Below are 27,150 nucleotides of genomic sequence, written 5' to 3'. Positions count from 1 at the left end.
TCCGTCGGTGCCGTCGGGTCGGTAGTAGCCGCTCAGGAAGGACACGTTGTACCTGCTGAGGGAGACAGAGGCGGGTGGGCGGGGTCGCCTTGGCTCCGCCCCCTGAGGAGTCATCACGCCAACTCATGCTCTGGTGGCGCGACTCCCTGTTGGTGCTGCTGATGCGGAGCGGCAAAGGTCAAAGGTCACGGCGCTCGCCTGAGCACCTGAGACGCTGCTCCATCAGTTGAGCTAAGATCCGCTGGGCTCCAGTGCCAGCTGCCTCTCAGCCCGTGGTCTCACACACACACGTCTGGACTGCTGTCCCAGTGGGGACATGGTGAGCTTTCTCCTGGCCATCACCCTTTCCCCGGCCTGAACCTAACCCTCCTAAACACATGGCTCACCGGAACCTGGAACCTGAACCAGACTGGAACCCAGGTATTTTACAGTCTTCATCCTCAAAGTGAGGTTTGGACCTGTGGGGACCAATGCTCCCTCCAAGCTGCGTGCGCGCGCGCAACTGTGCACAACTGATACGATCGCAGCGCACAACAACGGCTACGCTGCACAACAAAAATTCATCCCGAATTGAATATAAATCAGCACAATTTCCGGACTACATCGCGTCTGACAGCGCTACATCCACAATGGGGCGAACAGCAAGTAGAAGAGCTGCTATTTGAAGTGAACTATTGGAGCTGGCTGAACACCTCACGCTGACGGGAGCTACTCACGTCTTGACGTCGTCGCTCATGAAGCAGCGGTTCCTCAGAAGCCCCGCCCACAGCTGCACGCCCACGATGCCGAAGATGAAGAAGACGAAGAAGCACAGCGCCAGCACGTTCCCCAGCATGGGCAGCGTGTCGAGGAGCAGCGTCACCAGGATGCGCATACCTGCCGGCGCACGCACACACGCACACGCACACACACACACACACACGTGTGACTGTCTCACCCCGTGTGAGGACCCCTCCTGGCCATCACCCTTTCCCCAGCCGCTCCTGAACCAGAGTGTTGTGCCCAGTTATAGTGAGGTTTTTACCCTCTAAACCTTGTGAGGACCGGCCACAGTGTCCTCACAAGAAGGAGGCTGGTCAAGACTTGCTCCTCACATGCAGAGACACACAGCGGTCAGCACTTCCTGCTTCACCTGCAGGTGTCTCTGTCCCAGCCCCCCGGCAGCTCTCGCTCCTGCCTGACCTCTGACCTGTGTCAGTGGAGGAGTGAAGAGTCGGTTAAACCCCTGCGGCTAACGGAGCTGGTCTGGGACGCGGCGCCTGAACCATGGCCGCGCAGGGGAACAGCGGTGCGTGGAGGCGGAGCTCCAGCACCGCTGGCTCACGGTCGCCGGCTCCAGCAAGGTCACCGATGCGGCGGCGTGTCAGTGGCGATTATCCTCGCCCGCAGCTGTTCGGGATGATGAGCCGGACTCGTGACACCGCGCCACCGACACCTCCCCTTGTTCCCACTTTGACTAATGAGGTCGTCCACATCTGGCGCCATCCAAGCTCCACCAATTATGGAAGAAGCACTTAGCGGCGGGCGGCAGCATGTGGCCGGGTCTGGGCCGGGCACCGGGAGAGCAGGTCCTGGCGGCGGGTCAGAGCCCACACGGGCGCTGAGGCACACTGGCGCCCTCTCATGGTGGGTTCCACTCACTGGGGACTCTGTTGATGGCCCTGAGCGGGCGCAGGACCCGGACGGTGCGGATGGCCGACAGGCTGACGTTGTGTCCGTCCAGCGAGTACTCCAGCATCCTGCGAAGACACAAGGTCACAGCCGTGTCACTGGCCTCTGCCGCCGCCTGCTAACCACCCGTTTCCCGGGACGCCATGGTCATATTCCGCAGAGACGTCCCGCACGCGCCTGACATTTCAGTGGCATTAAACAAGCGTCTCAGCGTGGCACAACACACACACACACACACTTGGCTCATGTTTAATGTCAGCGGCATGAGACACTCACCCCACTAACACAATGAAGAAGTCCAGTCGGTTCCACGTGTCGCCAAGGTAACCGCTCTGACCTATCACCCCGAGAGCCACCATCTTCACCAGCATCTCGCCGGCAAAGAAAACAAAGATCCCGTCATCCAGCGCCTTCGCACGCAGACACACACACGGATACACACACAGACACACACACGGATACACACAGACACACACAGACACACACACAGACACACAGACAGACACAGACACACACAGACACACACACACAGACACACACAGACACACACACACACAGACACACACAGACACACACACACACAGACACACACAGACACACACACACACAGACACACACACACAGACACACACACACAGACACACACAGACACACACAGACACACACACACAGACACAGACAGACACACACACACACAGACACACACACACACAGAGACACACACGCGCGCACAGACACACACACGAACACACAGAGGATTAGTGTACACAGATTAAAAGGAAAGAATTAAAGCAAAAACTTTTCATCCCCTCGACGATAACGTGTCAGAGCTCAACATAATTAGTCATTTTAGATTACTATGGAGAGACAGAGTGTGTGTGTGTGTGTATCTGGTTTAGCTATGCTTGTGGGGACAGCGTCTCAGGACCTCACAAAGTTAAGTGTCAATTTGAGAGCTCAAACTTGAGGTTAGCCGTGTGTTTAGGGGAGGAGTCTGGGGTCCCCACAAAGACAGAGGTGGGTGGGTGTGTGGGTGTGTGTGTACCTGCAGCAGGTAGGGGGTGTGGCCACACGGCTGGAACATGCCCAGGGTCACGCAGTTGAGCAGGATGGCCAGGATGCTCACTCGCTCGAACCATGTGCGGCAGGGTCAAGGGTCATCACGGGTCAGCATCCATCACAAAAGGCTTTCACACACGTCAGCAGCACCACTCCACGGTTCGACTCTGAACCAGACCCACACCTACTGCTGGGACTCTGACCTGACAGGAGCAGAGTCACCTGGACGACACACAGATCCACGAGGCGGCGACGGACCACAGCCAAGCGGGAAACCCAGAGAATGATTGACAGGTGGACAGAACATGACGACGACCAACTTCACACCACATCAGCAAGACTCCACGTGCTCCACAGGGCTCCACACACACCACGCTGCCGACGGCCTGGAGACGTGTCCAGCGTGGACGGACCGCTCAGGTCCTGACACGAGTCCTCGCCTGGACCCGGGTCAAAGCCCTGGGGCTGTGGTGGGGCTCTGGACCTCACTCAGGACTGAAGAACCGGAGCAGAGGGGAAGAGCCCTGCTGCCGCAGGAGCCAGCCCGGGGAGGGAGGCCACGCTGGCACATGACTGAAGCATGAGGTCGGTCTGGCTCAGCAGAGCAAGATAATTCACCTGGCTTCACACTCGACTGACTTTCAAAGGAAAGGAGGCTCAGACCAGGAGCTGCTGGAGGTGACGTCAGCGCCCCGAAACCACTGTACTCCACTGCAGCCTCACGCCTCTGGAGGCGGGCACAGACCAAGCCCCGCCCCCCACCGCAGCACCACGCCTCTGGACTCTGGTCCTCACCAGAGGAAATCCACTCCAGGCCAAAACACGGATCCAGGATTTGGTTCCACCAAAATAACGGGAACGTGCAGGTGACAGTGAAGAGCTCAGGAGCCACCTCCAGGGAAGATGGGGTCCAGAGAAGAAGCCTGCGGTGGTGACGCGCAGCCGCGGAGGACCACGCAGCGAGCGCCGCCCCAAACCGCAAGTCACATGACCTGGCAGCAGGGCCAGCTGGGATCTGCCCCACTGACACCCTGGTTCTCCTCCTCCCTCCTGTTGGGGTCGGCTCCTTCGTGTCGCCGCTCAGGTGTCTGACATAAGTGACCCGAGCTCCGACAGAGCCAGGGACACTCTTGCAGGAGTCAGAGGAGCCCAGTCGCAGCTGAAGGGGCCTCAGAGAGTTGGACTGGCCACAGCATGAAGGGGCCCCACACACCACCGGAGCCCGGCAGAGCCCGCTGTCGTCCCGGTCGGGGTTCAGGGGCCGGAGCTGGGCGCCGTGTTTGTGACTCCCAGTGTGGACTGGTCAGCTTGCGCGGCCCCCGTCACTGAGCGGCGGCTTCACTCTCCTCTTCACTGCCCTCGCTGACCCTGCCTCTCGATGCCTCAGCAGCCTGGGACTGTGTCCACAGAGGAGCAGCAGCGTTGCACTGTTGGAGCCGCGGAGTGAGAGTGAAAACGCCGTGGTCTCTGAAGCAACAAAGCGAGCGCAGGGTGTCGAGGCTGGAGCCTGGAAAACAACTTTCATTAAGTCCTCAATAAAACCTGGAGCCACTCCACAATATCCTCAACACAAAGGCTTCGGAGGTCTGTGTGTGTGTGTGTTTATTACTGGCTGCCAGAGTCAAGTAGCTAACTCTCAGGTGGGAAACAAGAAGAGAAAAGGTGAAGACAAAAGAAGGAACACACACACAAACACACGTCTGTCGCGCCGTCCTTGTGGGGACCTCTCATCACCCTTTCCCCAGCCTCTCTCCCTGAACACATGGCTGACCTGGACCAAACTGAGATCCAGTTATTTGGGCGTTTGAACTCTCAATTTGAGGGTGATTGTAACTGGTTCAGGTGAGCCGTGTGTTTAGGGGAGGAGCCTGGGGAAAGGGCGATGAGAGGTCCCCACAAGGACGGCGAGACAAACCTGTGTGTGTCAGCACAACTCAAAGGTGAACGCTGGATGCTGAAAGGTGAAAAAGTCTGAGGCTGGAACAGGAAGGAAAGTGCTGAATGGCTGACAGGAGTGTGTGAGTCTGCGAGCCAAGGACGCCTGTGTGTGTGTGTGTGTGCCCGCGCGCTCCCCTCTGACGGACACTCTGCTCTCCAGAGGGCACAGAAATTAATGAGAGCACAATCCTTCATCACCCTTGAGACACGAGGCAGAGGGTGGGGGGGTAATCCAGTCTACTCCCTTTGCTCCGGTTGCCATGGGAACCCCCATCTCACCGTGGGAACCGGCTTCCACTTGCATCTGCGCTGGTGAAGCACTTGGCGGTGCGGACGGGTGGTGATCCGGGGGGCGGAGCCAAGGCGTGCGTCAACTTCCTGCCTCATCCGGCACTGAGCGGCGGCGGCGGCGCCTCTCTCTCTCGCTCTCTCTGGGCCCAATTACTCGCCGCATCACTTCCTGCTCACCTCGAAGGCCCCTGGAACCCCAGACTCCGCCCACAGAGGTCAGGACCTGATGAGCGCAGCAACATGGCCTCCCTCCAATGACTCCCCCCTCCCCCCACCCACCAGCACTGACACAGGTAGTAAAGGTCAGGCAGACATGAGCAATCGCATCAGATCCCAGGGCTGTGATCCTGACCGGGACAGGAATAAGGTCAGCGGCGCTTTTCAGCCGCTCCTCAGCTGCAAAAGATCAGCGCTGGCCATCTGGACCCGAGCGAGGCGGGCGGGTCGTCGGGTCCGGGGACAGATGGCGCTCTGGAGTTGAGACAAAGCTCTGCTGAGCACAGCTGCAGCCAGGTGCCTGCCACGTCCTCCTGAGGGCGCCGTGGCCGCTGGCGCCAAACATGCACGACAAACACATCACAGCAGGACCTCCACCCAGACCAGGGGGAGAGTGAAACTGAGCTCTGAAGCTCCAACCAGGACAGACCAGGGCCAGCACCGGGCGGAGGCTCCACACCAGGACGAGGAGCTGCTGACACGCACAGCCGGTTGGACTCGGCCGGAGTTGTGGGACTCTTCAGGGCGATTCCTTCAGGAGGGACCACACCGAGATCCTCACGTGGTCCAGACTTCCCACAGCAGCAACCTTCTACCGCAGCCCAGCGGGGGCCCCAGCCCGGAGTGGCCCTGGGGCTTCACCTGCAGAGCAGCAGCAGCGGTGAGACTGGATGGTCTCAGGCTGGCTGGAGGTCACCACAGCAGCGTGGACTCAGGTGATTCCAGGACGGCTGAGGAGGAAGTGACTCGGTCACCTCAAGACTCACAAGGATCTTCTGATCAAACGCTGCAGCAGATGCAAACTCCAGATGAATCTGATGTCAAGGATTGAAACGGGAGTTCCGTTCAATTGAGCATCAGCCGTGAAAACCGCTCGACTCAAATGGATCGAAAATGATTCCTCAACACAAACATGAGATGAGAGACGAGGAGGAGGAAGATGTTGATGGAGAAGAAGGCAAAAGGGAGGAAGAGGAGTCAGAAGTGGGCGCTCGACTTTCCACTGCTCCGCCTCTCTGAGCAAGTCAGGAAGAAGAACGCCAAGCGGCGACACAGTGAGCAGATGAAATTATGAGATGATGAAAACAAGGAGTGAGAAGATGGTGAGCCGAAGTAGGAGCGAGAGATGAAAGGAGAAACAGACGCAGAAATGAGATCAGAAGCAAAAACAATGAGGTCATGTGATGAGGAGGATGAAAGGCGAAGAGGAAAAGATGTGAAGCAGAAGTGAAGAGAAACGATGAGACAAGCAGCAGCGAGAGGCGAAGCACGAGGAGGAGAGAAGGAGCGAGTGGTGAAGGCTCCGTCGCTCCAACACGGGCGTCGGCGCGTCACCAGGTCATCGGAGCGTGGTCAGAGCTGCGCCACACGTGGAGCCGCTGGCCACCGTGAGGCCAGTGTGGAGATGACGCTCCACGCCTCCTGATCCGGTCCGAGTCCCACACAGCTGCTCCCCTGCCCCAGTGTGGCCTCAGCCATCGCTGCTGTCACTTTCCACCCGAGTCCTGTGCAGTCTGAGGGGTCCTTCGGCCCGAGTCACCCGTAGAGCGCTGCAGTTCCCCTGCCCCGCCAGCAGGGTGCGCCCCGCGGGAGCCGCCTCCGGACTCCTCGCACGCAGAGCCCAGCGGTGCGGGGCAGTTCCCTCAGCGCCTCGTCAGACCCTGAAGGGAGCGACAGCCCGTAACCACGGGAACACATGCTAGGATCATGCTAATAGGACGGGAGCTTCCGTCCGGCACATCAGCAGCAGCGCCGCCGCCTATTACGACACGTTAGGAAAGGGAGGCAATTAACGCTCCCGCGGGGGGGACATGAGGCTGAGATGTAATTGGATCAGAGAGACTCAGATGGACTGGACACCTGCAGCGAGGCGCTTGGTTGATGGACGTCAGGAGCGGCGCCAGTCCAACTGGAGGCCCACAACGCGGTCACAGTGAGGCCACCTGAAGCAGAGACCTCAGGCGTGACAGAGTGAAGGGTGAGAGAACCAATCACACAGAAGGGTTTCCACGGACGAAGCCCCACTTGCTTCAGCGGATCTTGCTCGGCCATGTTTGTTGGTGACGTCAGGACAGGAGTCAAACCTTCACACTCATCACAGGGTCGTGGAGCCAAAGAGGCTCGGCACAGCGCCACTCTTGTTTCCTGCTGCCACAGTAGCCAGGCCTGTGGCTGGCGTGTCTGGCGCCGGGTCTGGAAGGTTCCAGAGCCGAGGCGCCGCCTCCGAGCAGGCGGGTCCACGCGGCCCAGGCCACCTCGACCGACAGCTGTCACCACGCCGCGCTCTTGTTCTCAGACAGTTGTGAACGGCTGACACCTCGGAGCGTGGCGCCATCATCGGGATGGCGTCAGAGGCAGCGCCACAGTGACGTCACGTCTTGACCAAAAACACGGCCCCTTCTTTCCAGCTTTGCAGACAAGCCACAGAAGACTGGCGCCTGACTGGTGGAGCCGCCTGCGCTCGCCGGCCACCCGACACTCACGGGTCACCTCGGCCCACGCCTGTCCAGTCCCTCACAGGTCGACAACCCTGCAGTCGGACTCGGGACACGAGTCCCAGACGAGCCCGTGCTGCTCACGGTGGGTCTGAGGTGGACATCGGTCCACACAGCCTGAGGCTAACAGCATTATCATTAGCCTTCAATGAGGACAAGAGAGAGCAGGTTGTGACCTGACAAGACTCGGCCTGAGGGACCGACTGGACGCTGAAACGGAGGACAGGGACCTCGAGGGGGGTCACACAGGAAGGGGCTTCCATGACCTGGTCCGGTGGGGGAGACTGGAGAGGTGGGGGGGGGGGCAGCGGGAGACACTCGCACAAGTGACGGCGTCAGCTTTTCTCATCTTTAAACAAAAGGAAAAGCTTTAAATCTTTCATGCGCTCCTGAATAAGTCATGTGCCGCGTGTGTGTGTTTCCCTCACACACCTCCGCATGTGCCGTCACACTGACATGAAAGCCTTCACGCCGTCAGCACGGAGACGGAACAGTGAAGGAACAGTGCCCTGTGTTACGTAAGCACCTCGCTGTCAACGCATCAGCTGAGAGAGTCGCCGACGTGCCTCCCCAACTGGGATCACATCAGCGCCCCGTCCAACGCCGTCCTTTGCCACTGGCTGGAGTTCCGGAGAAGTCGAGTCTGGGGACCAAGTGTGAGGGAAGTAACTGGGCCATGCGGGCTCCACTGTTGCCAGGCAACCAGGTGCTTCCGCCGCGGGAGATTCCCGGCGACAGAGTCCAGGCAGCGTGGCGGGTCACGCTTAACCGGTTGGAATCATTCAGCGCCGGCGGATCTCACTGAGAGCTGGCGGCCAGAACCACGAGTCAGAGAGTGAAAGACGAGTCTGGCCACGTGTGACTCCTTCTGCTGTCTGAGGAACAATGGAGGCGACAGGCCACTGTAACCTGGGAGATTCAGCAGCCCTCGTCACCATGGAAACCTCCAATGCTGCCCATCCTTCCCTGTGACTAATGGGTCCTAGGAAATACCTGAGCTCTCTCACCCGCACACACGCTCTCTCTCGTCTCTCCCTCCTTGTGGGGACCTCCCTTCCCCCGGCCGAAACCCAACCATCCAAAACACATGGCTCGCCTGAACCAAACTGTTGGAATGAATTCGACTTGTGGGGACCAGCATCACGCACGCGCGCGCGCACACACACACACACACACAGCAAACACAGCAAACACGAGAGCCTGAGCCGAGCTGAAAGACAAACAGTGAAGGATATGGGTGGCACACGGCTCGCAGGCACCAGGAGCGAGGCGGGCTGGTTTGGGTCAGAGCCAACAGAACCACTGGAGCCAGCGAGGGGTACGGCAGCGTCCCCTCCGCCTCCTCCTCCTCCTCCCCATCCACCGACACGTGCACCCCCTCTTCCTCCTCCTCCTCCTCCTCCTCGGTGCCTTGGTCGGGCCAGGGTCCGGGCGGGTGCTCGCGCAGCTCTGGCTCCTGGATGCCCCTCATGGCCGTGCTGGGAACCTGGGGGGAGGCGGGCCTGGTTAGGGGGCTGAAGCGCTGCTCCACAGGGGGCGCAGCCCCACCAGACTAAGACTAGACCAGAGGCCAGTCCAGCAGGGGGCGTCACTCAGACTAGCAGGTCCCAGTTACCGCTAAAATAATGCGGCGTTGCCGGAAGTGTGGAGCGGCGTTCCAGCCGAGTTCAGTTCCCAAAGTGACGAAAGAAGAGAACAACATCCACGAAAGCTATTCTCACTCGAGCCTGGTCCAGACAGAAGCAACCGAGAGATTCAGCCACAGGACCAAACACCAACTTGGTTTTTGTTGGCGTATTCCATTGATCCAAAACGTTTTTGGATCGCATTTTGGATCTCATACTCTTCTCTCACCGCTATCTGGTGACGTCACCAGGGGGCGTCACTGAGAATCTCAACACCAGAAGTCGAGGAGGAGCCATGATCAAATCGTTCAATTGCACAGTTGACGCTAGTAACCAAGCTAAGGCTAAAGCTAGCCGGCGCATACGTCTAACCGGCGGTGGCTGAGCGCTAACTATCTGTTCAGCTTCTCTGGACCTGCAGATGAGAAAGGAAGTGGTCCTTCTGATAAAAAGAAGAACAAATGTTTGCACTTCATTCAGTCTCGAACGGACGACTCGCTCACGCCATCCAGTTGGGGCTTTTCGCACTAGAAAACTCTGGATTGATGTACTTTAGCTTCAAGATTTCCACGGCGGCTTTGAGGTGATGCAACATTCAAGCTAGCTCCACGTAGAGCCTGCGATGCCTAGCTCCATCATGAAACCCCACAGGTGTCCCCAAGCCCACTCATCACCGCGGCGACCGCAGCGACCAAACCCGGCTGGACCGACTGGTTCCCGTCTTCAGAGCGGGACGGGTTTCTGGCAGCGCGTCCAAGGCCGAGCTCGCAGCGGCGCACGCTCAACCTTCAGGCTGAGGAAGCTAAATCCCTCTGAGCCGCGGCGCCGGAAACATCAATCGACATGAAGCTGAGCTCAGAGATGTCAGCAAAGGTGCACGGCCGCCGCAGCCATCAGGAGGCGCTTAGAGCCCTTTGTTATCCCTCAGTCGTGCAATGACATCAGCCGCGGCTGCTCAGGCTCCTAATCCACAGCAGCTGCAGGAGAACAGGGCTCAGGAGGTCGCTCCACGGCGAGATTGTCCCGGGGATTTCACCTGAGCAGGACAGTGGTCTCCTTGTCACATAAGTGCAGGAGCCTGGGAAAGTTGGACGCGCGGGGCCGGGGCCCGCCTTGCTCTCACTCCGGCGAAGGTGACCAGAAGGAGAGCAGATCCATGGGTCAAAAGAGAAAAAAGGGAAGCGCTTTTCTGCTGACCAGTCGCTTCCGAGTGGCGTCCTCGCCATCAATCACGCCACTTGATGAGGAGCATCACACACAAAACTGAGCCCAAACCAATTAGCACGCCACTGAGGCTGCTGAAGTGCTCAGCTCACACGGCGAGTGACGGGCGCCGCGTGACCCCTTCAGGGCTCGCCTCCACCATGGGGCCAGGTGAGGACATCAGCGGACAGAGCGGGAGACTCACCGGGCAGCAGCGTCCATCCGGCAGCCTCGCGCCTCACTCGGGCTCCGCGGTGCTCCCTGAGCGCCGCTCCCGCCGGAGCGCCATCTGACGGCGGCCGCTCCTCCTCCGGTATCCGAGGTCCCTCGAGGATGAGGTGCAAACGAGAGACGGAGCGAGCGTCGCGCAGAAGTTTGCCCGAAAGTTTGCCGCTCCTCGGCGCTCGAGCGTCCTCCGCAGCCGCCGGTCGCGCTCTGAGTGCGGAGTCAGGGAGTTGAGCGAGCTCCGTCAAGGCAGCGGCGAGGCGGGCGGGGAGCCCGGAAAGCTCCTTCAGAATAAGAGCGAACCAACAGGAAGCAGCGCGGAAAGCATCACCATGAACACCAACTGCTGTCAACTTCACCGGCCGAACCTTTAATAAGTTGGTACGGGGCGGGATTTGAACTCACCGAACCTCCGTTTCGCGTGTTTTGTCCTGGGAAACCCCAACATGGCGACTGCCGGCAACAGTGTTGGAGTTGAGGAGGTGGACTCGGTCGAGTCAAGCGCGAGTCTGGACTGCAACTCTCCCGGAGTGACTCCACCTTGACTCGAAATTCCTCACCCAATCCAGGGACTTCTTCGCTCACGGACCGGTTGGCGTCACGTGACTTCATGTCACGCCGTGACGTCAGAACATTTCACCATGTCGGCCGCAGAATATCGTGCCATTTTCAACGGTCACGCCATGTTGAACTTCGGGCGCCTGGCGCCGCATTGCGTCATCACCACGCGACATGAGCTGCGAGGCGAGACGCGTGCGTGAGCGAGCGTGAAGAAGGAAAGAGGAAATGGTTTCAGTTGGCAGAGCGCGAGCTTTTTCGCGTTTGTGAAGGAGAGCGTCGGAAGTTGCGCTGCAGATGGAAAGAATTGAGCCGCGTCCACGGTCCAGACCGGGAGATCACGTCGGCAAACACAAACTCGACAGACGACTCAGGTGCACTGGGAAAACAAAGCTGCGTCGATCAACACGGCGCAAGTGTCCGGGCCGCGCGAGCTCAGCGCGCGCGGTGACGTCACTGGCGTCGGACCCGGAGGTCCTGGCGCGCTGGGACCCTGCGTTCGCACATTTCCGGGTCAGTGTTTTCATAATATTTGAGGACTGACGGCGGAGCAGCGGCAGGAGGAGCTATAAATAACGGCTCGTCTTTCCCGCGTCTCCCGGGACCCCACCGGGTGGGGGGGGGGTCCCCGCGCCCCATGACGGAACTTCACGCTCAGACTAAAGTAGGTCTGAGCGCGCGGCCCGCGGGAGCTGCTCATGCTGTCTCTGTGCGGGGGGGGGGGGGGGGGGGGGGGGGTGAGGGAACTGGGCAGTGGAAGTCGAAAGTGGGCCCCGCCCCCAAAACACAAAGAGGAACCCAGAGATCTTGAGAGTCTTCACCCTCAAATTCAGGCCCCAAGCCAAATGTCCTCACAAAGAGAGATGAACCGGCTACACACACACACACACACACACACTGGTGGATGCCATCCATCTGAATCTCAAGAACAATGTTTACAGTGCAGGACACACAACCTCTGGGAGAGACAAGTGCGTGTGTGCCGCTCTTCCCCCCCCCCCCCCCCCCCCCCCGCCCCCCGCGCTCTTCTCCCCTCCTCACTCCGAGCTTCTCGTGTGACTCCAGCAAGACTCTTTCTGCTCGACGGCTCATTTCATGCATTTTTCACCGGAGCTCTGTCACTGCGGTGTGTTGCCACGCTGCTTTACATTAGTCAGTGAAACACACACACACACTCTCAGAATCTAGGCCAAACCTTATTATCGGTGTGTGCGGTGCTCCCCCGGGCGTGTTACCATGGTGACCATCGCATAACATCACAAATGAGGAGGAATTGAGTTTGAGCAGCACACACACACACAGCTGTTTGATCACGGATCAATACTCCTGATCGGTCGTTGGGATCGCCATGGCAACAACCGGAGGGCATCATTTGGCAGAGTGACACTGAGCCGGCCCCGGAGTTGACTTGACCTGGTTCCTGTCCAACACTCTCTCACACACAGAGGTGTCGCCTTCACAAGTGTCAGTTTTCTCACAGATCCTGAGTCCCAACTGTTCCACTTGGACACGTGCTGTGCCTCAGTGTGTGTCTGCCACTGCTGCTGGACCTTCCAGAACCCACTCCCTTCGGCTGGACTCTGACGCTCCAGTGGTCTCCCTCTTTTTCTTGACTGTGACTCTTTGTCACTCGACATTTTGTTGCTCAACTCTTGACTCTCCCTTCCTCCACTGTGACTCTGACTCTTGACTCTCCCCTCCTTGACTGTGACTCTGATGCTCCCACATCGACTCTGACTCTTATCTGCTCCACCGAACATTTGTCCTTGGATGAGCAGAAACGCCGTAGAAGCTTCTGTGTTCACTCGAGTCATGTTGCTTAGCAACCTCTGGCCTTGGTGACAGGAAATGATGTCACGTCTGTCAAGGCAAGAAGACCCAGATGAAGAACAGGCTCTTCACCCCCCGCCCAGTGGAGATGGTCGTGGCGATGAGGAGAGTGAAGCAGCGAGAGAGAGAGCGGAGGGGGTGCGGTCACTTGCTGGTCCCTGGAGGACTCCTGAGCCAGAGCGGACCTGTGCCAGTCTGCTGTCTCGTGCACACACACGCGATCATCAGTGGTGGGATGATAATCTGACGTCGGGTTAAAACAATACATTAATCTGCTCTAATCTCTGCTCGGTCCATTAAGGAAGTCGCTGTTCCACATCTGCTGAGCCCAGTTCTCCCAGTCCCGACGCGCGCGCGCGCACACACACACCGGGGGGTGGGGGAGAACAGTTGCGTCGCCTCCGCAGCGGCCTCTAGCGGTGAGCTCGTGCAACTGCATCTGCTCTGTCACGTGACCGGCGGTGATCCTCCTAGTGTATTTCACTTTGACCCCCCACGAGCGAGCGCCCCCTGCTGGCCCACCACACAGGCACTCAGGCGTCAGTGATGTTCCATCGTTTATTATAAAAGGAAAACAAACATTGGCGGTTAGCAGCAGCAACGAACAGCGACTCTTCCACAAACTCAAATAAATTACTGCCTGGTCAGTTCATCTCCGCGTGGAGGTTCTGCCGGAGCCTCGTCCCTGAGTGCTCACGGGCCGAGCGGCCCAGCTCACGACGCGTCCTCGCTCATCCCCTCGTCGTCCTTGCTCTTCTTGTGTTTGTTCTTCTTGTGTTTGTGTCCCTTGTGCTCGCCATCTTTGTCGCCGTGCTTCTTGTGCTTCTTATGCTTCTTGTGTTTCTTATGTTTCTTCTTCTTCTTCTTCTTCTCTGCCGCCGCAGCGGCGGCGCCGGTGGAGTTGCTGGGGTCGGGGCTGCAGGAGCCCTGGCTGGCAGAGGGGCTGCTGCCGCCCCTCTCCGCCTCAGACCCCTCCCCCTCGCTGTAGTCGGGGACAAAGGCGGCCTCGTCGGTTTCGCGGCCCAGGTCGGAGCTGAGGCGCTGTCGCCTGGGCTCCACTCGCTCCTCCTTGACTGGGGCTTTCACCTCTTCCCGGGGCCCTCCTGTGCCCGAGCGTGGCGGCTCTTCCTTTGAGGGTCGACCCTCCTCGGGCGCCCTCCCCGCGGAGCGCTCCTCGTCCTCCTTTGCGGCCCGGGAACGGCCCGGCTCTCGGACCGCCGGTTTCCCTGCGGTTCTCACCAGCTTGACCTTTGTGGGCTTGTCGGCGGCGGTCGTGGTCCGGCTGCCCTTGTCCTCCTCCCAGGGGCCTCTGGCCTTCTTCTCTTTGGCCACCTCGCTCTTCACGGTTCGTGGACCTTCCGGCTGGACCTCCCTGGCCCGGCTCTTCGGTGGCAGCGGAGACGGCTCCTTATCCTCGCGCACGCCGTTCTCCTGCGCCTCGTCGTCCTCCGTCTCCCACTTGGAGCGAGGCGGCGCCTGAATCGGGGGCAGGTCTGTAGCTGGACTCTGTGGCGGACTGACGCTCCTGCCACCGGCGCCTCCTGGGCTGGGCAGAGCAGGGAGGGGCTGGGCTGCGGGTCTGGACAGCGGTTTCTGGTCCCTGTCTGACTCCGACTTGGCCTCGGTCGATCTGCTGCCGGTGAGGAGGACAAATGTCAGATGAAGGAAGCGACGTGGGAAGGAGACAGCTGTACTGACCTGGAGGACGAGGAGGCAAAGCTGGACAGAGGCTTCCGGTTGATCCGAGGTTTGCTCCTCGCTGGTTTCTCTGCATCTTTGCAGGCAGCAGTGCGAGTCTGATCTGCGGTTCATCAAAGTTGAGACAAAAATCTCAGTTGGGGTTGTTGATCGAGGGAGACCAAGAGACTCCGCCTGCAGTTACCCTCTTTGCGCGCAGCAGCAGCAGCAGGCTTGTCTCCCGAAGTGTTGCTCCTCTCGCCCCGGTCCTTGGACACGCTCCTGAGGAGGACGACAGTCATGACTCACTGTAACAAGAGCCTCGGCCAGAGACCCACGTCTGGGCCGCTCACCTGTCGGACTTGGTCGTCCTCTCCGCTCGGTCCTTGGAGGACACGCTGGGTTTCTCCGGATGGTTCCCGACTCTCTTGGTGACGGCAGACTTTTCAGCAATGGTCAACTTATCCACACAGACCGAGCGTCCTCCTGCACTGGCCGTCTTTTTGTCGGCCCTCGCCGAGCGCTCCGCCTCGGCCTCTCGCTGCCGCTCCTTTTCTCGCTCCTTCTCCCGCTCCTTTTCACGCTCCCGTTCCTTCTCCCGCTCCTTTTCACGCTCCCGTTCCTTCTCCCGCTCCCGGTCTGCAGGAGCCTTCGTGGGACCAGAACCCCGGTCCCGCTCTCTGTCCCTGTCAGTGGCAGACACTCTGTCTCGCCCTCGATCGGCTCCTGAGCTGCGGTCTGACTCCCGGTCGCTGGCACTGCCTGGTCTGTCTCGACCAAACGACCTCTCAGAAAGTGCAGCTGGTTCTTTCCTCGACGTGCTCTCGGATGAATTGGAGGGGCGAAGGTCTTCCAGGTGAGTGTGGGATGACCTCTCCGTACCGTAGCTCATGGGCTTGACCTGTAGAGTAGACAGAAGACGTTCAAAGGTGATCAGCAGAGCGGTCGGAGGTGGAGCGGCCCACAAGTCTCACCTGGAGGTCCATCAGAGGGCGGATGGAGCCTCGATCCGAGTCTCCTCGGATGTCACGGCTCACAGAAACGGGAGCAGGTCTGTCCGACGGCGGCAGAACTCTGTGGATGGGCGGCAGATGAGAGGAGTGGGGGCGGGGCATGACGTCGTCCAGCCTCCTCAGCTTCCTGGGCGGCGTCCCGAGCAGAGAGCGGCTCTCCTCACCCGGCCTCCTTCGACTCTCCACCGGAGACAGAGTCCGGTGAATGGCAAAGCCGCCGCTCGGGGGCCCGTCTCTTCGCCGGACTTCATGGCTGTGTCTGTCACCGAGGTGGGGCGGCGACGGGTCGTAGGGAGGGGGAGGCGGAGTCTTTGGCCGGCTGCTTTTGACAGGAGGATTCTTAGACTTGGCCTTCTTGGGGGTGTTTGGCTTGGTGGCTTCATCCTGCTTGACCTTGGCAGAGGTCTTGACGGGCTTGGCGGCAGTGGCGGACGCAGGCTCCTTCTTCTTAGTCGCCACAGAGTCAGTGGGTTTCTTCTTCACCTTCTCATTCTTCACCTTGCTGGCGTCTGTTTTCACCTTGGCTTTAACCTTCGTGACCTTCTCCTTCTTGGTTTTGGGCGTGGGCTTCACCGGAACGCTCTTTGCCGACGGCGCCTTGGCTGTGGAGCCCGCAGGGGGTTTGGCGTGTGCGGCGGGGGACTTGGAGAGCGTCCCGGGTTCGCTGGTGGGCGAGTCGTAGCCCTGCTCCTCCGACTGCTGAGACATCTCATACTCTTCCCCGGCTCTCTTCTTCTTCACTCGCTTGGTCTTCAGGACCTTAGAGGTGGTCTTGGCTCCTGATGAGGACGAAGAGGCGGGCGGGGGTTGATGGTGCGTCGGGGGCAGAGGGAGGAGTCCGCCCCTCTCCTCTCTGCCTCGTCTACCCCGACCTTGCGGGGAGTAATCCCGATCCGAGGGGGAGGGCCGCTCTCTCTCCCGGTCCCGGCTGCTGTGCACCCGATGGAAGGCGGGGTGATGCTGGTCCAAGTCTTTATAGTAGGCATTGTACCACTCGCGGTACTCCCTCTCCCGCTGCCGGTAGCTCTCGCTCTCCTGGCTGCCGGGACTCAGACTCTTGTAGTCAAAGGGTGCAAAGTCCCGAGGAGGGAGCTTCCTGCCTCCAGGGCTGTGACCCCTGAAGCCTCCGGGAGAGCGAGATCGCGTTCTGGACCTGTACAGGACGGGTCCCTCGGGCGCCTCCCAGGCACCTCCTCTGGAGGGGGGCGGACTGCGGGGGGATCCAGAGCGGCGGATGCCGTAGGACCTGGAGCGCGACCTGGAGCGTGAGCGTCCGTAGCTGCGGCCGTTGCGTCGGGAATACGGGGATGACGGGTACGCCCTCCCACGGGAGCGAGAGCGAGAGCGGGACCGGCTCGGGGAATATGAGTAAGACCTGGATCTGGACTTGGATCTGGAGCGAGAGTAGGACCGCCTGAAGGGCGAGCGACTGTATGAGCGCGACCTGTGAGGCACATTCAAGCAGAGTCACGCGGAGAGAACAATGGACGACACACGGTGCGAGGGCCTCCCAACTCACCTCGAGTACGACGGCCGTCTCCTCTTGGGTGGGTTTCTGTACTTCATCAGCTCTTTGTGGAAGTCTCGGGTAAATTCGTCCAGTTTTGACGCAGCTCTGTGAAAACATCGAAACTCCAGGTCAACAGAACCAGAGAGCGCCCACTAGTGGCCAGTCAGAACCCATTTGAAACGTGGACACAGCACACTGATGTACCCATGCAGCCCACCCTTCTTCCTGACGCAGGATGAGAGCTTCCATGTCACGGCTGCAACCCTCCCAGCGTGGATCAAATCTGTCAACTTAATTCATGAGGAAAAGACGCACTTGTGTGCCTTCCTTATGAATAAAACCCTTTGACAGTCAACCCTCCCGTGAGACCAGTTTAGGACAGCGCCACCAACCAAGACGACACAGGCTTGAAGTCATGGGAATCAACTCACTTGTCCGGCCGGTGGTGACGTCTGTAGAAGTCTTCTTTCGAGAGGGGGGGCTGCGAGAGAGCGGGGGGCAAGGGGAGCAAGGGGGGCTGGGCACCCGCGGAAACCCAGGGGGGGTTGAGTCCCGGAGGTCCAGGCGCGTATATGGGCTGGGGCTGGTAGCCCATGGCCGGAGGCGGAAGGAGGCCGGGCCCGGCCGGGTACATGGCATAAGGCTGCGGGGGCGGCTGGTAGAGGGACGGCGCCGAGTAGATGGGGGGTGCTGGCATCTGAGGCGGCCCAGCGAGTAGGTTGGTGGGTGGCTGCTCTCTGCTCCTGTAAGACCTGCTGCAGACAAGACGGTCAAAATGGCGAGGGGCTACGCCCTGAGATTCAAAGCTCACCTGTCCCAGTGTCTGCTGCTCCCCCTGTGGGCCTGATGATGTCGGGAGTGGGCTCCTGTGGGGGAACATGCGGTCGGTCAGGAGGGCGCACCAGAGAACACCAATCACCACACGGGGTGGAGTCACTCACCTGGCTGTTGGGACGGCCGCGAGTGCGCAGGCTGGTGGCTGAGAACGGACACACCGTAGCCCTGGAGGAGCAGAAGACTTGCTCACGTCTGTGGAATCCAAGAAGCAGTTCTACAACACACTCACGTTGTGTTTCTCAACTCACCTGCGATCTGCTGTCCGACGGGGCAGAGGAGTCTGCGGTCGGCTCCGGGTCCGACTCGCTGCCAGGTCAAACCACACTGCATTAGATACCACCACCACTGCAAGCTAAAGGCGAGATTAGGCCTGTGGACTCACCCAGGCGGAGGCGGCTCCCTGTGGCTGTTGGAGCGTCGCGGGGAGAGACTGACAGGGGGAGGCGTCGGCGATACCACCTGGCCCTCCTCCTCGTCTGCAGGTGGAGGCGACGGCGTCGGAGGTGCAGGTGGAGTCGGAGGTGTGGGGGGGCCTTGATCCACGTTTGCAGCAGAGAGGGGTTCGGCAGGGGGCGCCGTGGCGGGAGCAGTGGGAGGAGCTGCTGGTGCGGGCTGAGGCATGTGGACCTTCAGTGGGTCCTGCTGCCGAGAGTTCAGGGACCTGGCCAGAAGAACACGTGGGGGGGGCGGGGCAGTAATCTGCTGGACCGGCTTCCTGCACCGTTTGGTGTACCCAGTCTCGTTCTTGAAGTTGTTGACCGCCTGGCGAAGAAGAAGAACCGGGTTACTAGTGCGCCAGCAAGGAAACACCGTGGCGCTGCACGCGACTTTACCTGTCGCAGGAACTTGTTGGCGATGAGGTTGTCGGGCGACACCTCGCTCTGTTTGCATGTGAAGCAGACGTGCTCCTCTGAATCCAGCAGAGCAGTTCTGATGCCTGAGAGCACATTGGGAAGAGACGGGCGTCACGCCACCGTTCAGGCCGTGAAAGCCCACCACCCAGAAACTGGAAACTCACAGTCATCGCAGTAACTGTTTCCACAGCAGGGAATCACAACGGCGTCGGTCATGAGGTCGTTGCAGATGGGACACAGAAGTTCATCGGGGATGGGGTCGGTGTCGTCCTCAGAGGACGACTGCTCGTGAGGGACGAACGGGGGGCGTTCCTTCTTTCCCTGGGCGTACGCCTCGCTGGGGGTGAATCAGAAACCGCGTCAGCAACAGCTCGGCTCTTCCAGCGAGCGCTCCAGGCACGTACGCGTCTATCGCAGGGATGGCGTATTCTCCAGTGCTGGTCAACATGGCTCCCTTGGTACCCGGCTCCGCCCTCACCATGAAGCTCTGTGGAATCCCCTTGCTGGTCCTGACAGGTTTGGGCCCTTCCACACCTTTGTCTTGCAACTGGGTCTGAACAGAACACAGAGTCGTTAGCACACATGCGACCAAGACTGGCTTCCTCTGAAGGTTTGGCTGGTTACCATGGACAGGGGGCACAAGCGAATGTAGTGCCCAGACTTCCCGCAGCGATAGCAGGTGTAGTTAGGAGGCGGGGGGCCAAGCGCCTTCTTGGAGTAACTGCAGAGGCAAAGATGTCACTCTAGCGTTCACCTCAACCCCTGCCACAGGATTATCCAGGTTTACTGACTGAATGGGGTCATATTCCTGGTTGGACTGGGACATCATCGCCTTGATCTTGTCCTCCTCAGAGGCGTTAGCGTCCACCAGGTTGGCCGTCTAAATGGAAACACACCGCAAAGATCAGAAGAGTCTGGACGTCCAGACCGACACAAGGGCACAGCTGAGCAACTGCTGGAGAGGTTCGGGAAACAGGGGCGGAGGCTAAAAGCGTTACCTTGGACAGTTGGGCGAGTGTCAGAGAGGGAGAAGAATCGGTCTGCAGGAGAATCAGAATAGACATTAAACGGGTAAACAAAGAGCTCAGCCAGTCCTCGTCTGCATCCAAGTCCCTCAGAGTCCGCCGCACTCGCTCATTTGGGTTTGGTAAGTTAGCACGCCGACCAACACGGAAGGCGGAGACCAGGCTCAACTTGAGGTATTTACATGTTGAAGGTCCTCGTCTGATCCACTAAAGCCAAGCCTTCCAACGTTCGACTTGGAGGCTTGTGAGCAGAACTGTTTCACGTCCATGAGCTTGTGTGCTGATGTATTGACTGGTTCTTCAGGGAAGATCTCGTCACAAACAGACCGTTTACAGTCTGCTGCAGAGAGTTACAAACAAGTCTAAGGGAAGAAAAGGTGAGAAGGAGGGGCCAGACTCTGCTGGGTCGGGCGTGAGACGCGTGTCCGAGGAAAGCTGCGAGGGAACACACATGGATGTGGTGAGAGCGGTTCTGACACCGAACCGCCGAACATCTTTATTGACAGGTTCTGCAGCGTACAGCGTACAGGACACACCAGCAAACTCGTCACTGCAGCAACCGCCAGACGCCTCCGGGACAAACACGCGTCTGTGACCCAGAAACTCCTGACACTCTTCTGAGGACTTCAACACTGAGCAGGATTAGACCACTCCAAATTAAACGTGCAGTCCAGAGCAGATTAAACATCATGACAAAGTTGTACAACAGGAAATGACATTTGTTTTTCCACAGGTTACCAGGTAGCCCTCAATTGATCATCAGCTCTTTTCATATCCAGAATGAGGTCGTGGTGAATCACAGTTATTAGGCCAGCTTAACGTTTGGGAGCACATTAATTTCACAGAAAATCAAAGTGACAGTATGATGAAGAAAAAATACCATCTGTAGCTTGAATACATTTGCCCAACCTACAGCAGGCAACACAACTCTTTTCAATGTGAAATACAGTCTTTACAGTCAACCGGCGTGTTGCTCAACCAGAAACATTCAATCTGCCAGTACAAACAACAGAGATTCATGTCGTGATCGTGGCTCTGCTCATAACACACAGTAACAAGGTTCTCAACAGGGATGAGGCGAACACAGTGAAGTCAGAATGCACAACTCCGTCATAGTTGACACGACGCTTATAAGCTGACGGAAGCCAGAGAGAGGAGCGAGCGAGCGAGAGAGAGAGAGTGATGTGAGGAGGAAGAGTGTGTGTCGGTTGGGGGTTTGTTTTACATACGGGTCTGGACGATCCAGCCACAGCTGTGTCAGAACGATCTCTGCAAACAGGCAGGAGAAACAAGCCGTCAGTCTCCAGCAGCCAAGGCCACATGATGGGATCACCGCCACACGGGAAACTGCACTTACACAATGAACGTCCTGCCAGCGGGCTTGACTCCACCGATGGGAGTCCGGCGGACGATCACGGACGAGTGCTTCGGAATGTGAGCTTCATCATCGGTGTACTCTGTGGAGACAGAAAACCTTAGACGGACCGCACCACGGCGCTCGGCCAACAGCTCAAACTAAACCAGGATTCAGCCGAGTTCTCGCCAGCACAGTGGAGAGGGGGACGACCACAACCTCAGTCAACCAACACAAGGGGACTTTTTCCAACACCTGATGTAAGTTGGAGCATCGGGGAAAATATTTACGCAAATGCTTGAGCTCATCCTTTGTTACAGTGAGCAGCGAACCCTGCAGACGCTCATCAGAGAAGCCACTCAAAAACATGGTCATTAACACAAGCATAAGCAAGAACTTAATCTTGAATTGAAAGTTATTTCTGGCCAATGGAGTCTGAGTCCTAGTCGAGAATCAAGCATGTGCAAGTCAGGCACCATCTATCACCACTTCTAATATGAAGCAAGGCAGTGAGAGAGATAAAAACTAAACAGCTTTACCTTACTTGACAATAGCACGGTGTGTGTGTGTCTGTGTGTATATATATATGGTCATTTAAGCCAGATTCAACTGGGGAAGGGGAATCACATAAAGCTTTCAATACATGTGCATGAAAACGAGTTTATTGCCACAAACTCCATCCAGGCAAGAACCAAGGTGTAACTGTGCAGTCCAACAGAGCAATAATAACTAGTTAATGATCATAAGCACAGTGCAGCGGCACATTCACCATTTCATTATTAACTACTGATATTGTTGACTTAAACTACTGCAATGTTTCAGTGGCTACATATCTTCTGACACACTTCACCAAGCCTTAAATGAGAGTGCTCTGGATGGTTATACAAGCCCACACTGTCAGCTCAGGGGACAGGGGAGGCACCCGGGGTCTACACGAGACACTCCCCATGTTGAGAGAAATGAAGGGAGTTCAGAGACAGAAAAAGTCACAGCAGCAAACCTCATGTTAATCCTAATAACGGAGTTTGACTTCAGCCAAACTAAGTCAAACACACAACATGGGCTGTCGCAAACCAGTGTCCACAGTGAGGTGTCTGGACCCAAGGTCAAGGCAACGCTGCTGTCTATTCTGCCATAGGTGGACCAGAGTAACAGCAGTCTGATCCACTGAGCCGGGCAGCAGCAGCAGAGCTGAGGAGGTTCATCGGGATTCAGAGGTGAGCCCCAGTGTTCAGAGGGCACCAGACCACTGGAGCCAAGTGCACTTGATCCTGCTCTGTGGGAACAGCAAGTCCTCGACTCCACCATGGTCAGCATGACACGGCCACTCAGGGCCTCGGTGGGAACCACGTGACGGTCAGCTGCGCTTACCTTCCCGCGTCTGCGCGTTGGTGATCTGCAGGTCACAGTCTGTGGCCTTGAGCTTCTCCCTGGACATGATCTGCCTCTTCAGGTCGCTCAGTGTGATGTGCAGACCGTCGAAAGTGACGGTGTTGTAGTCCAGTTTGGAGGAGAACTTATAATGAACACACGACATGTTTACAAGCCTAAGCAGTCACGTCATTCAAGCACAGTGGGGAAACAAACAACAGGCCCTGCGGGGTGAAGGAAATCAACAGCGTCAACACTGAACACAGAAGCTAAATCTGGAGTTTAATCAGCAAACCATGACGGCGCTTTAGACACAAAGACTAGCTGAGAAAAGTGCCGCTCCGGGTGAGTCTGTGGGTTTTAGCTCAGAATATGGAGGCGGGAGGCCCGGCGGCCGGGTGTCGGCGCCATGCGCCCGGCGGGGAGTCCTTCAGTCCGGTAAACGGGCTCGCTTCAAATCCAGCACAGTCCAAATGGAGCACCGAGAACGGGTTAATCTGAGGGGAACCGTCCGAGAGGGGCGGGGGGCGCCGGCCCCGGCGCCGCTAGCAGCTAGCAGCGGGCCGCCGCCAGTCCTTCAAGGGTTCAGTCCTCCAAGCGTCCACAAAGCAGACCGACAAAGGGTCCGCGGGGTCGTGTGAAACACCTCACAGTCGGACCTCGACACACACCCCCAAAAAGTAACCAAACGGGGAGCGCGAGCTCGCGAACCACGCAGCAGATGAAGCTAATGTTGCTAAAGGCCAGCTGACAAGCTCGCGGGCGTCTGCAGCCCAAACTCGACCAAAAACACGCAGAACTCCACGCCAGTGCAGCGGTACTCCCAAACGAGGCAAGATTAAAGGTCCAAATCCGCGTCTTGTCCGGAGAGTCCCGCTCGACGACGGTCGGCTCGCTGTTTCATCAAAATGGCGTCAGGCGGAAGTGGACCGACTCGGAGCGGAAGCGCGAGAGCTCGACTACGGCACAGCAAAAAAAAAAAACAACAACAAAAGATGGCGGCGTGTGACATAAACAAACTCTTCTATCGAAAAAAAAACAACAACGAAAATTCTAAAGACTGAAATTAGGTGTCATTTGGTAATCAGACCCTGGAATTTGACTGACGACTAATGAAAAACAAAAGAGTTGAGCACCCTCAAATGGACTCATGGACTTTGAACACGAAAGGAGAAAGGAGATCAAAGGCATGACTTTTCCATTCCTGGCTGTGACAGCAGTTGTGTTCCTGCTGCTCCTACATGAGGAAGAGTCTGTGGGGACAGAAGGCGGTGGCGAGGCGAGTCGCGTTATTGAACCCAATGGGACGTGGTTTCAGCAAGAACAGTTTTATTCAGAGGCATAAACACCAGTCAGTTATTGGCTTGGTTTCTTCTCTCTCCTTCACGTTTCCTGAATCGAAGGCGTTGCCTCCTCGAAGCACCGCCGCAGGTCCATCTGACGACACGACGCTCTCACTCGGACACACAAACACCAGTTCGACTGCGCTAATGGACCTTTGATTTTTGGTCCGACAAAGCAGGGCGTGGTGCTTCTGTTCACGTGTTGGAAGTCGTCCTGCCCCAGTCGGAGTCGCATGTTCATGTAACAGCAGAGGATGTGAGGACCAAGACCACCACGGAGCCAGAGATCTCTTCACAGGATCAGAGAAGACCTGAGGTGGCTCCGAGCAGGATCATCGCTCACGTCCTCATGACCCTCTTCACTGTGCTCCTCTTCCTCACCTCCATCATCATCATCAGACTCCTGAGTCTCCTGGTGAAGCTCCTGCTCCACCTCACTGCACTCCCTTCTCCTCGTCCTTCGCTTTGACCCCCAAGCCGAGGACGCCGACTCGGACCTCAACTGTCCTGAGGATGGCGCCACCATCCAGGTGCCTCAGACGGGCGTCGTCCGCCTGTTGCTCCCCGCCAGCACATCCGTCGCCCCGTGGCCCTCCATGTCTGTCCCTTCCAGGCCACCATCTTTCACCGGCGGCGCCAAGGCGTAGAGCATGAACTCCGAGCCGACGTCTGTCGGCTCCGGCAGACCCTCCAGCTGGGCCTCCTTGGACTCCTGCTCAGAGTCCCTCATCAGAGAGGAGTGCGCGGCCGACTCGGCGGCGCTGTGGTTGCTGCGGGAGCTGTAGCGGCGGCAGCGGTTCTGGCAGTAGCGGTTGCGGTAGTAGGCGGAGCCGCAGGAGCTGGGGGGCTTGAGGAGCGAGGGCCGGCCTTTGGTGCGCAGCTGCCTGTGCTTCTCGATGAAGACGTGGACCGCCAGCACCCCCACCATCTCCGCCAGCACGAAAGACAGCGCCCCGAAGTAGAAGGACCAGCCGTAGGAGTAGCTCTTCTTGTTGTCGCTCTGGCTGGGGTCGTCCGAGTTGGCCGAGATGTAGACGATGATGCCGATGATGTTGCTGAGACCTGAGGAGACCAGGAGCACAAGGTCACAGCCCGGCGGCTCACCGGCGCCCAGACCCCAGCCCCGACCTGCCGACACGAAGAGGATGCCTGCGCAGAGGATGACGTTGTAGTGAGACTTGTAGAACTCGCTGGCCGCCACACACACGCCGCCCAGGAACAGCAGGCCCACGCTGAGGATGGGGAAGAGGCTGGAGGCCCGGACTGCCCCTGGGGAGAAGCGAGGAGCGGGTGAGAGCCCGGCACCACGCCCGCGGACATGCCGGCCTCTCACCCACGGAGCAAATACTCAGCCGCGTCCTGCTCGTAGCCGCCGTCCTCCGAGAAGTGGTCGATGTCTTTGCACACGCCCCGGAAGGTTCCTGGAGGAGCCAACCAGAGACATGTGACCTGGTCCTCAGAGCCGCCGCGACAACCCGAGGCCCCGGGGCCCAGCCTGGAGGAGTGGCTCTCGCCGCTCACGTGATGTTCCCGCCGACGCCCTGTGACCTCTGACCCAGAAACGCCTCCCGCACACTCAGGAAACTATCGACGGCTTCGCCGTCCCGGCCGCTCTCCATTGACCACTATTGATGATGTGGCTCCGTTGCCATGGTTACTAAAACATCCAGTCAGTGGCAACAATTCCACCAATGACAGGAGAGGAAGTCTTTCACTCGTTCGCTCGGCTTTAAAGAAGACTGTCGCTGCTCTGAGTGAAGACACGTCTGACCCAGCTGCCTGGGGTCAGAGGTCAGATCAGAACAAGTTCAACACACACACACAACCACAGGTGGGGTTGAACCTGAACATGCTGACCACGGCAGCGCGGTCATGTGATCTGCTCAAGAATCACGACACCAAAGTTTCACATGGTGTGTGTGAGCGTGTGTGTGAGCATGTGTGTGAGTCTGTGTGTGTGAGCGTGTGTGTGAGTCTGTGAGTGTGAGTCTGTGAGTGTGAGTCTGTGTGTGTGAGCGTGTGTGTGAGTCTGTGTGTGTGAGTCTGTGTGTGTGAGTCTGTGTGTGTGAGCATGTGTGTGAGTCTGTGTGTGTGAGCGTGTGTGTGAGTCTGTGTGTGTGAGCGTGTGTGTGAGTCTGTGTGTGTGAGTCTGTGAGTGTGAGTCTGTGTGTGTGAGCGTGTGTGTGTGAGTGTGAGCGTTCACCCTCGGTGCAGCAGGTCCTCCACAGCCCAGAGTGGGTCAGAACCTCCTCATTCTTGCGGACCGTCTCGTTGTCGTTGTGGTTCTTGGAGCGGCACACGCCGCGGGAGTAGAGCCAGTAGTCGGTTCCCACGGCGATGGTCATGAGGCTGAAGGCGCAGAAGGCGCCGGCCGTGGTCATCAGCATCATGAAGCCGCGGTTGCACAGCCTCATGTCGACTCTCGGCGCCGCCGCTCTCACCTGGGTCTCACCTCGGCGCCGGGCCTCCACATGTCGGAGCAGGTTCACGCACAAGTGCAGGGCAGAGGGGTTTCCATGGCGACGCGGAGGGAGAGCGGCTCCAGATGTGAACGCCTCGGCTGCAGGGTCCGGACTGGATCTGCTCGACTGATCCCGCCTCCATCTGTGTGACAGTGTGTGTTCATGTGTGAGTGAGTGAGAGTGTGTGTGAGTGAGTGAGGGGGCTTGTTTGTCTCTCACTGTGGGGACCAGTTCTTCATATAACCACTATCCTTGTGAGGACTTTGTGGGGCCCCTTTGCTGGAGGAAGAAACTTCCTGTCAGGTCCAGAGTCCAGGTTCAGGCGAGGCACATGTTTAGGTCGCAGCGCCCGGGGAAAGGGTGATGGCCAGGAGAGGAGGTGCCCACAAAGAGAGAGAGACAGACCTGTGTGTGAGCTTCGGCACAGAGCGGTGGTTCACTTCAGCACCGCGGACAGCGACACCTGAAGCTGCACGACTTCTGGGCTGGAGAATCCAGACGGAAGTTTCACTCCAAGCAGAGGAGAAGTGAGGCCCCGAGTGGTGGGTTCTCTGGAGCCGCTCCGCAGGTGTTGGAGTGAAGCTGCAGGGTCC

The 27,150-nt window shown here is 58.4% G+C and overlaps 3 protein-coding genes across 6 annotated transcripts in view; all 3 read right to left on the bottom strand.

The window, feature by feature from the left end:
* LOC128752050 (voltage-dependent T-type calcium channel subunit alpha-1H-like) overlaps positions 1-11,414 on the bottom strand; it is a gene marked incomplete at its 3' end in the record, with an annotated part of 11,961 nt that extends 547 nt beyond the window's left edge. The window contains exons 1-7 of the mRNA XM_053853095.1: positions 11,129-11,414; positions 8,907-9,156; positions 2,717-2,811; positions 1,948-2,081; positions 1,642-1,739; positions 717-876; positions 1-52 (exon numbers count right to left, since the gene is read on the bottom strand). The exon at positions 1-52 is cut by the window's left edge and continues 246 nt beyond it. Of these exons, the coding sequence (XP_053709070.1) occupies positions 1-52; positions 717-876; positions 1,642-1,739; positions 1,948-2,081; positions 2,717-2,811; positions 8,907-9,156; positions 11,129-11,335 (996 nt within the window). The remainder of the gene's footprint in view (positions 53-716; positions 877-1,641; positions 1,740-1,947; positions 2,082-2,716; positions 2,812-8,906; positions 9,157-11,128) is intronic.
* Positions 11,415-13,570: 2,156 nt separating this feature from the next.
* On the bottom strand, positions 13,571-23,832 carry rbbp6 (retinoblastoma binding protein 6). 3 transcript variants are annotated; one of them, XM_053853042.1, is made up of 20 exons: positions 22,753-23,832; positions 21,385-21,484; positions 21,257-21,296; positions 20,001-20,042; positions 19,794-19,882; positions 19,627-19,723; positions 19,407-19,555; positions 19,167-19,339; positions 18,982-19,085; positions 18,531-18,910; positions 18,397-18,454; positions 18,253-18,313; positions 18,123-18,177; positions 17,743-18,066; positions 17,321-17,416; positions 15,763-17,245; positions 15,142-15,689; positions 14,994-15,070; positions 14,810-14,912; positions 13,571-14,744 (listed from the first exon to the last, which is right to left on the bottom strand). In XM_053853042.1, the coding sequence occupies exons 1-20, from the start codon at positions 22,916-22,918 to the stop codon at positions 13,826-13,828; spliced, it is 5,064 nt and encodes a 1,687-aa protein (XP_053709017.1). In that variant the 5' UTR covers positions 22,919-23,832; the 3' UTR covers positions 13,571-13,825. The 3 variants fall into 3 exon arrangements, with proteins under 3 accessions (XP_053709017.1, XP_053709019.1, XP_053709018.1); XM_053853044.1 differs by having other exon boundaries at positions 13,571-14,741; XM_053853043.1 differs by having other exon boundaries at positions 17,743-18,063.
* Positions 23,833-24,089: 257 nt separating this feature from the next.
* Positions 24,090-26,950, bottom strand: LOC128752039 (voltage-dependent calcium channel gamma-3 subunit-like). 2 transcript variants are annotated; one of them, XM_053853074.1, is made up of 4 exons: positions 26,299-26,950; positions 25,433-25,516; positions 25,224-25,364; positions 24,090-25,157 (listed from the first exon to the last, which is right to left on the bottom strand). In XM_053853074.1, the coding sequence occupies exons 1-4, from the start codon at positions 26,507-26,509 to the stop codon at positions 24,631-24,633; spliced, it is 963 nt and encodes a 320-aa protein (XP_053709049.1). In that variant the 5' UTR covers positions 26,510-26,950; the 3' UTR covers positions 24,090-24,630. The 2 variants fall into 2 exon arrangements, with proteins under 2 accessions (XP_053709049.1, XP_053709050.1); XM_053853075.1 differs by lacking the exon at positions 25,433-25,516 and having other exon boundaries at positions 24,091-25,157.
* Positions 26,951-27,150: the final 200 nt, after the last annotated feature.

The sequence above is a fragment of the Synchiropus splendidus genome, unplaced genomic scaffold, assembly GCF_027744825.2.
Source record: "Synchiropus splendidus isolate RoL2022-P1 unplaced genomic scaffold, RoL_Sspl_1.0 HiC_scaffold_61, whole genome shotgun sequence".
In the NCBI taxonomy this organism is placed as follows: Eukaryota; Metazoa; Chordata; class Actinopteri; order Syngnathiformes; family Callionymidae; genus Synchiropus; species Synchiropus splendidus.
Note: the sequence above shows the minus strand (reverse complement) of the source record. Positions and strands in the feature narration are given on the sequence as shown.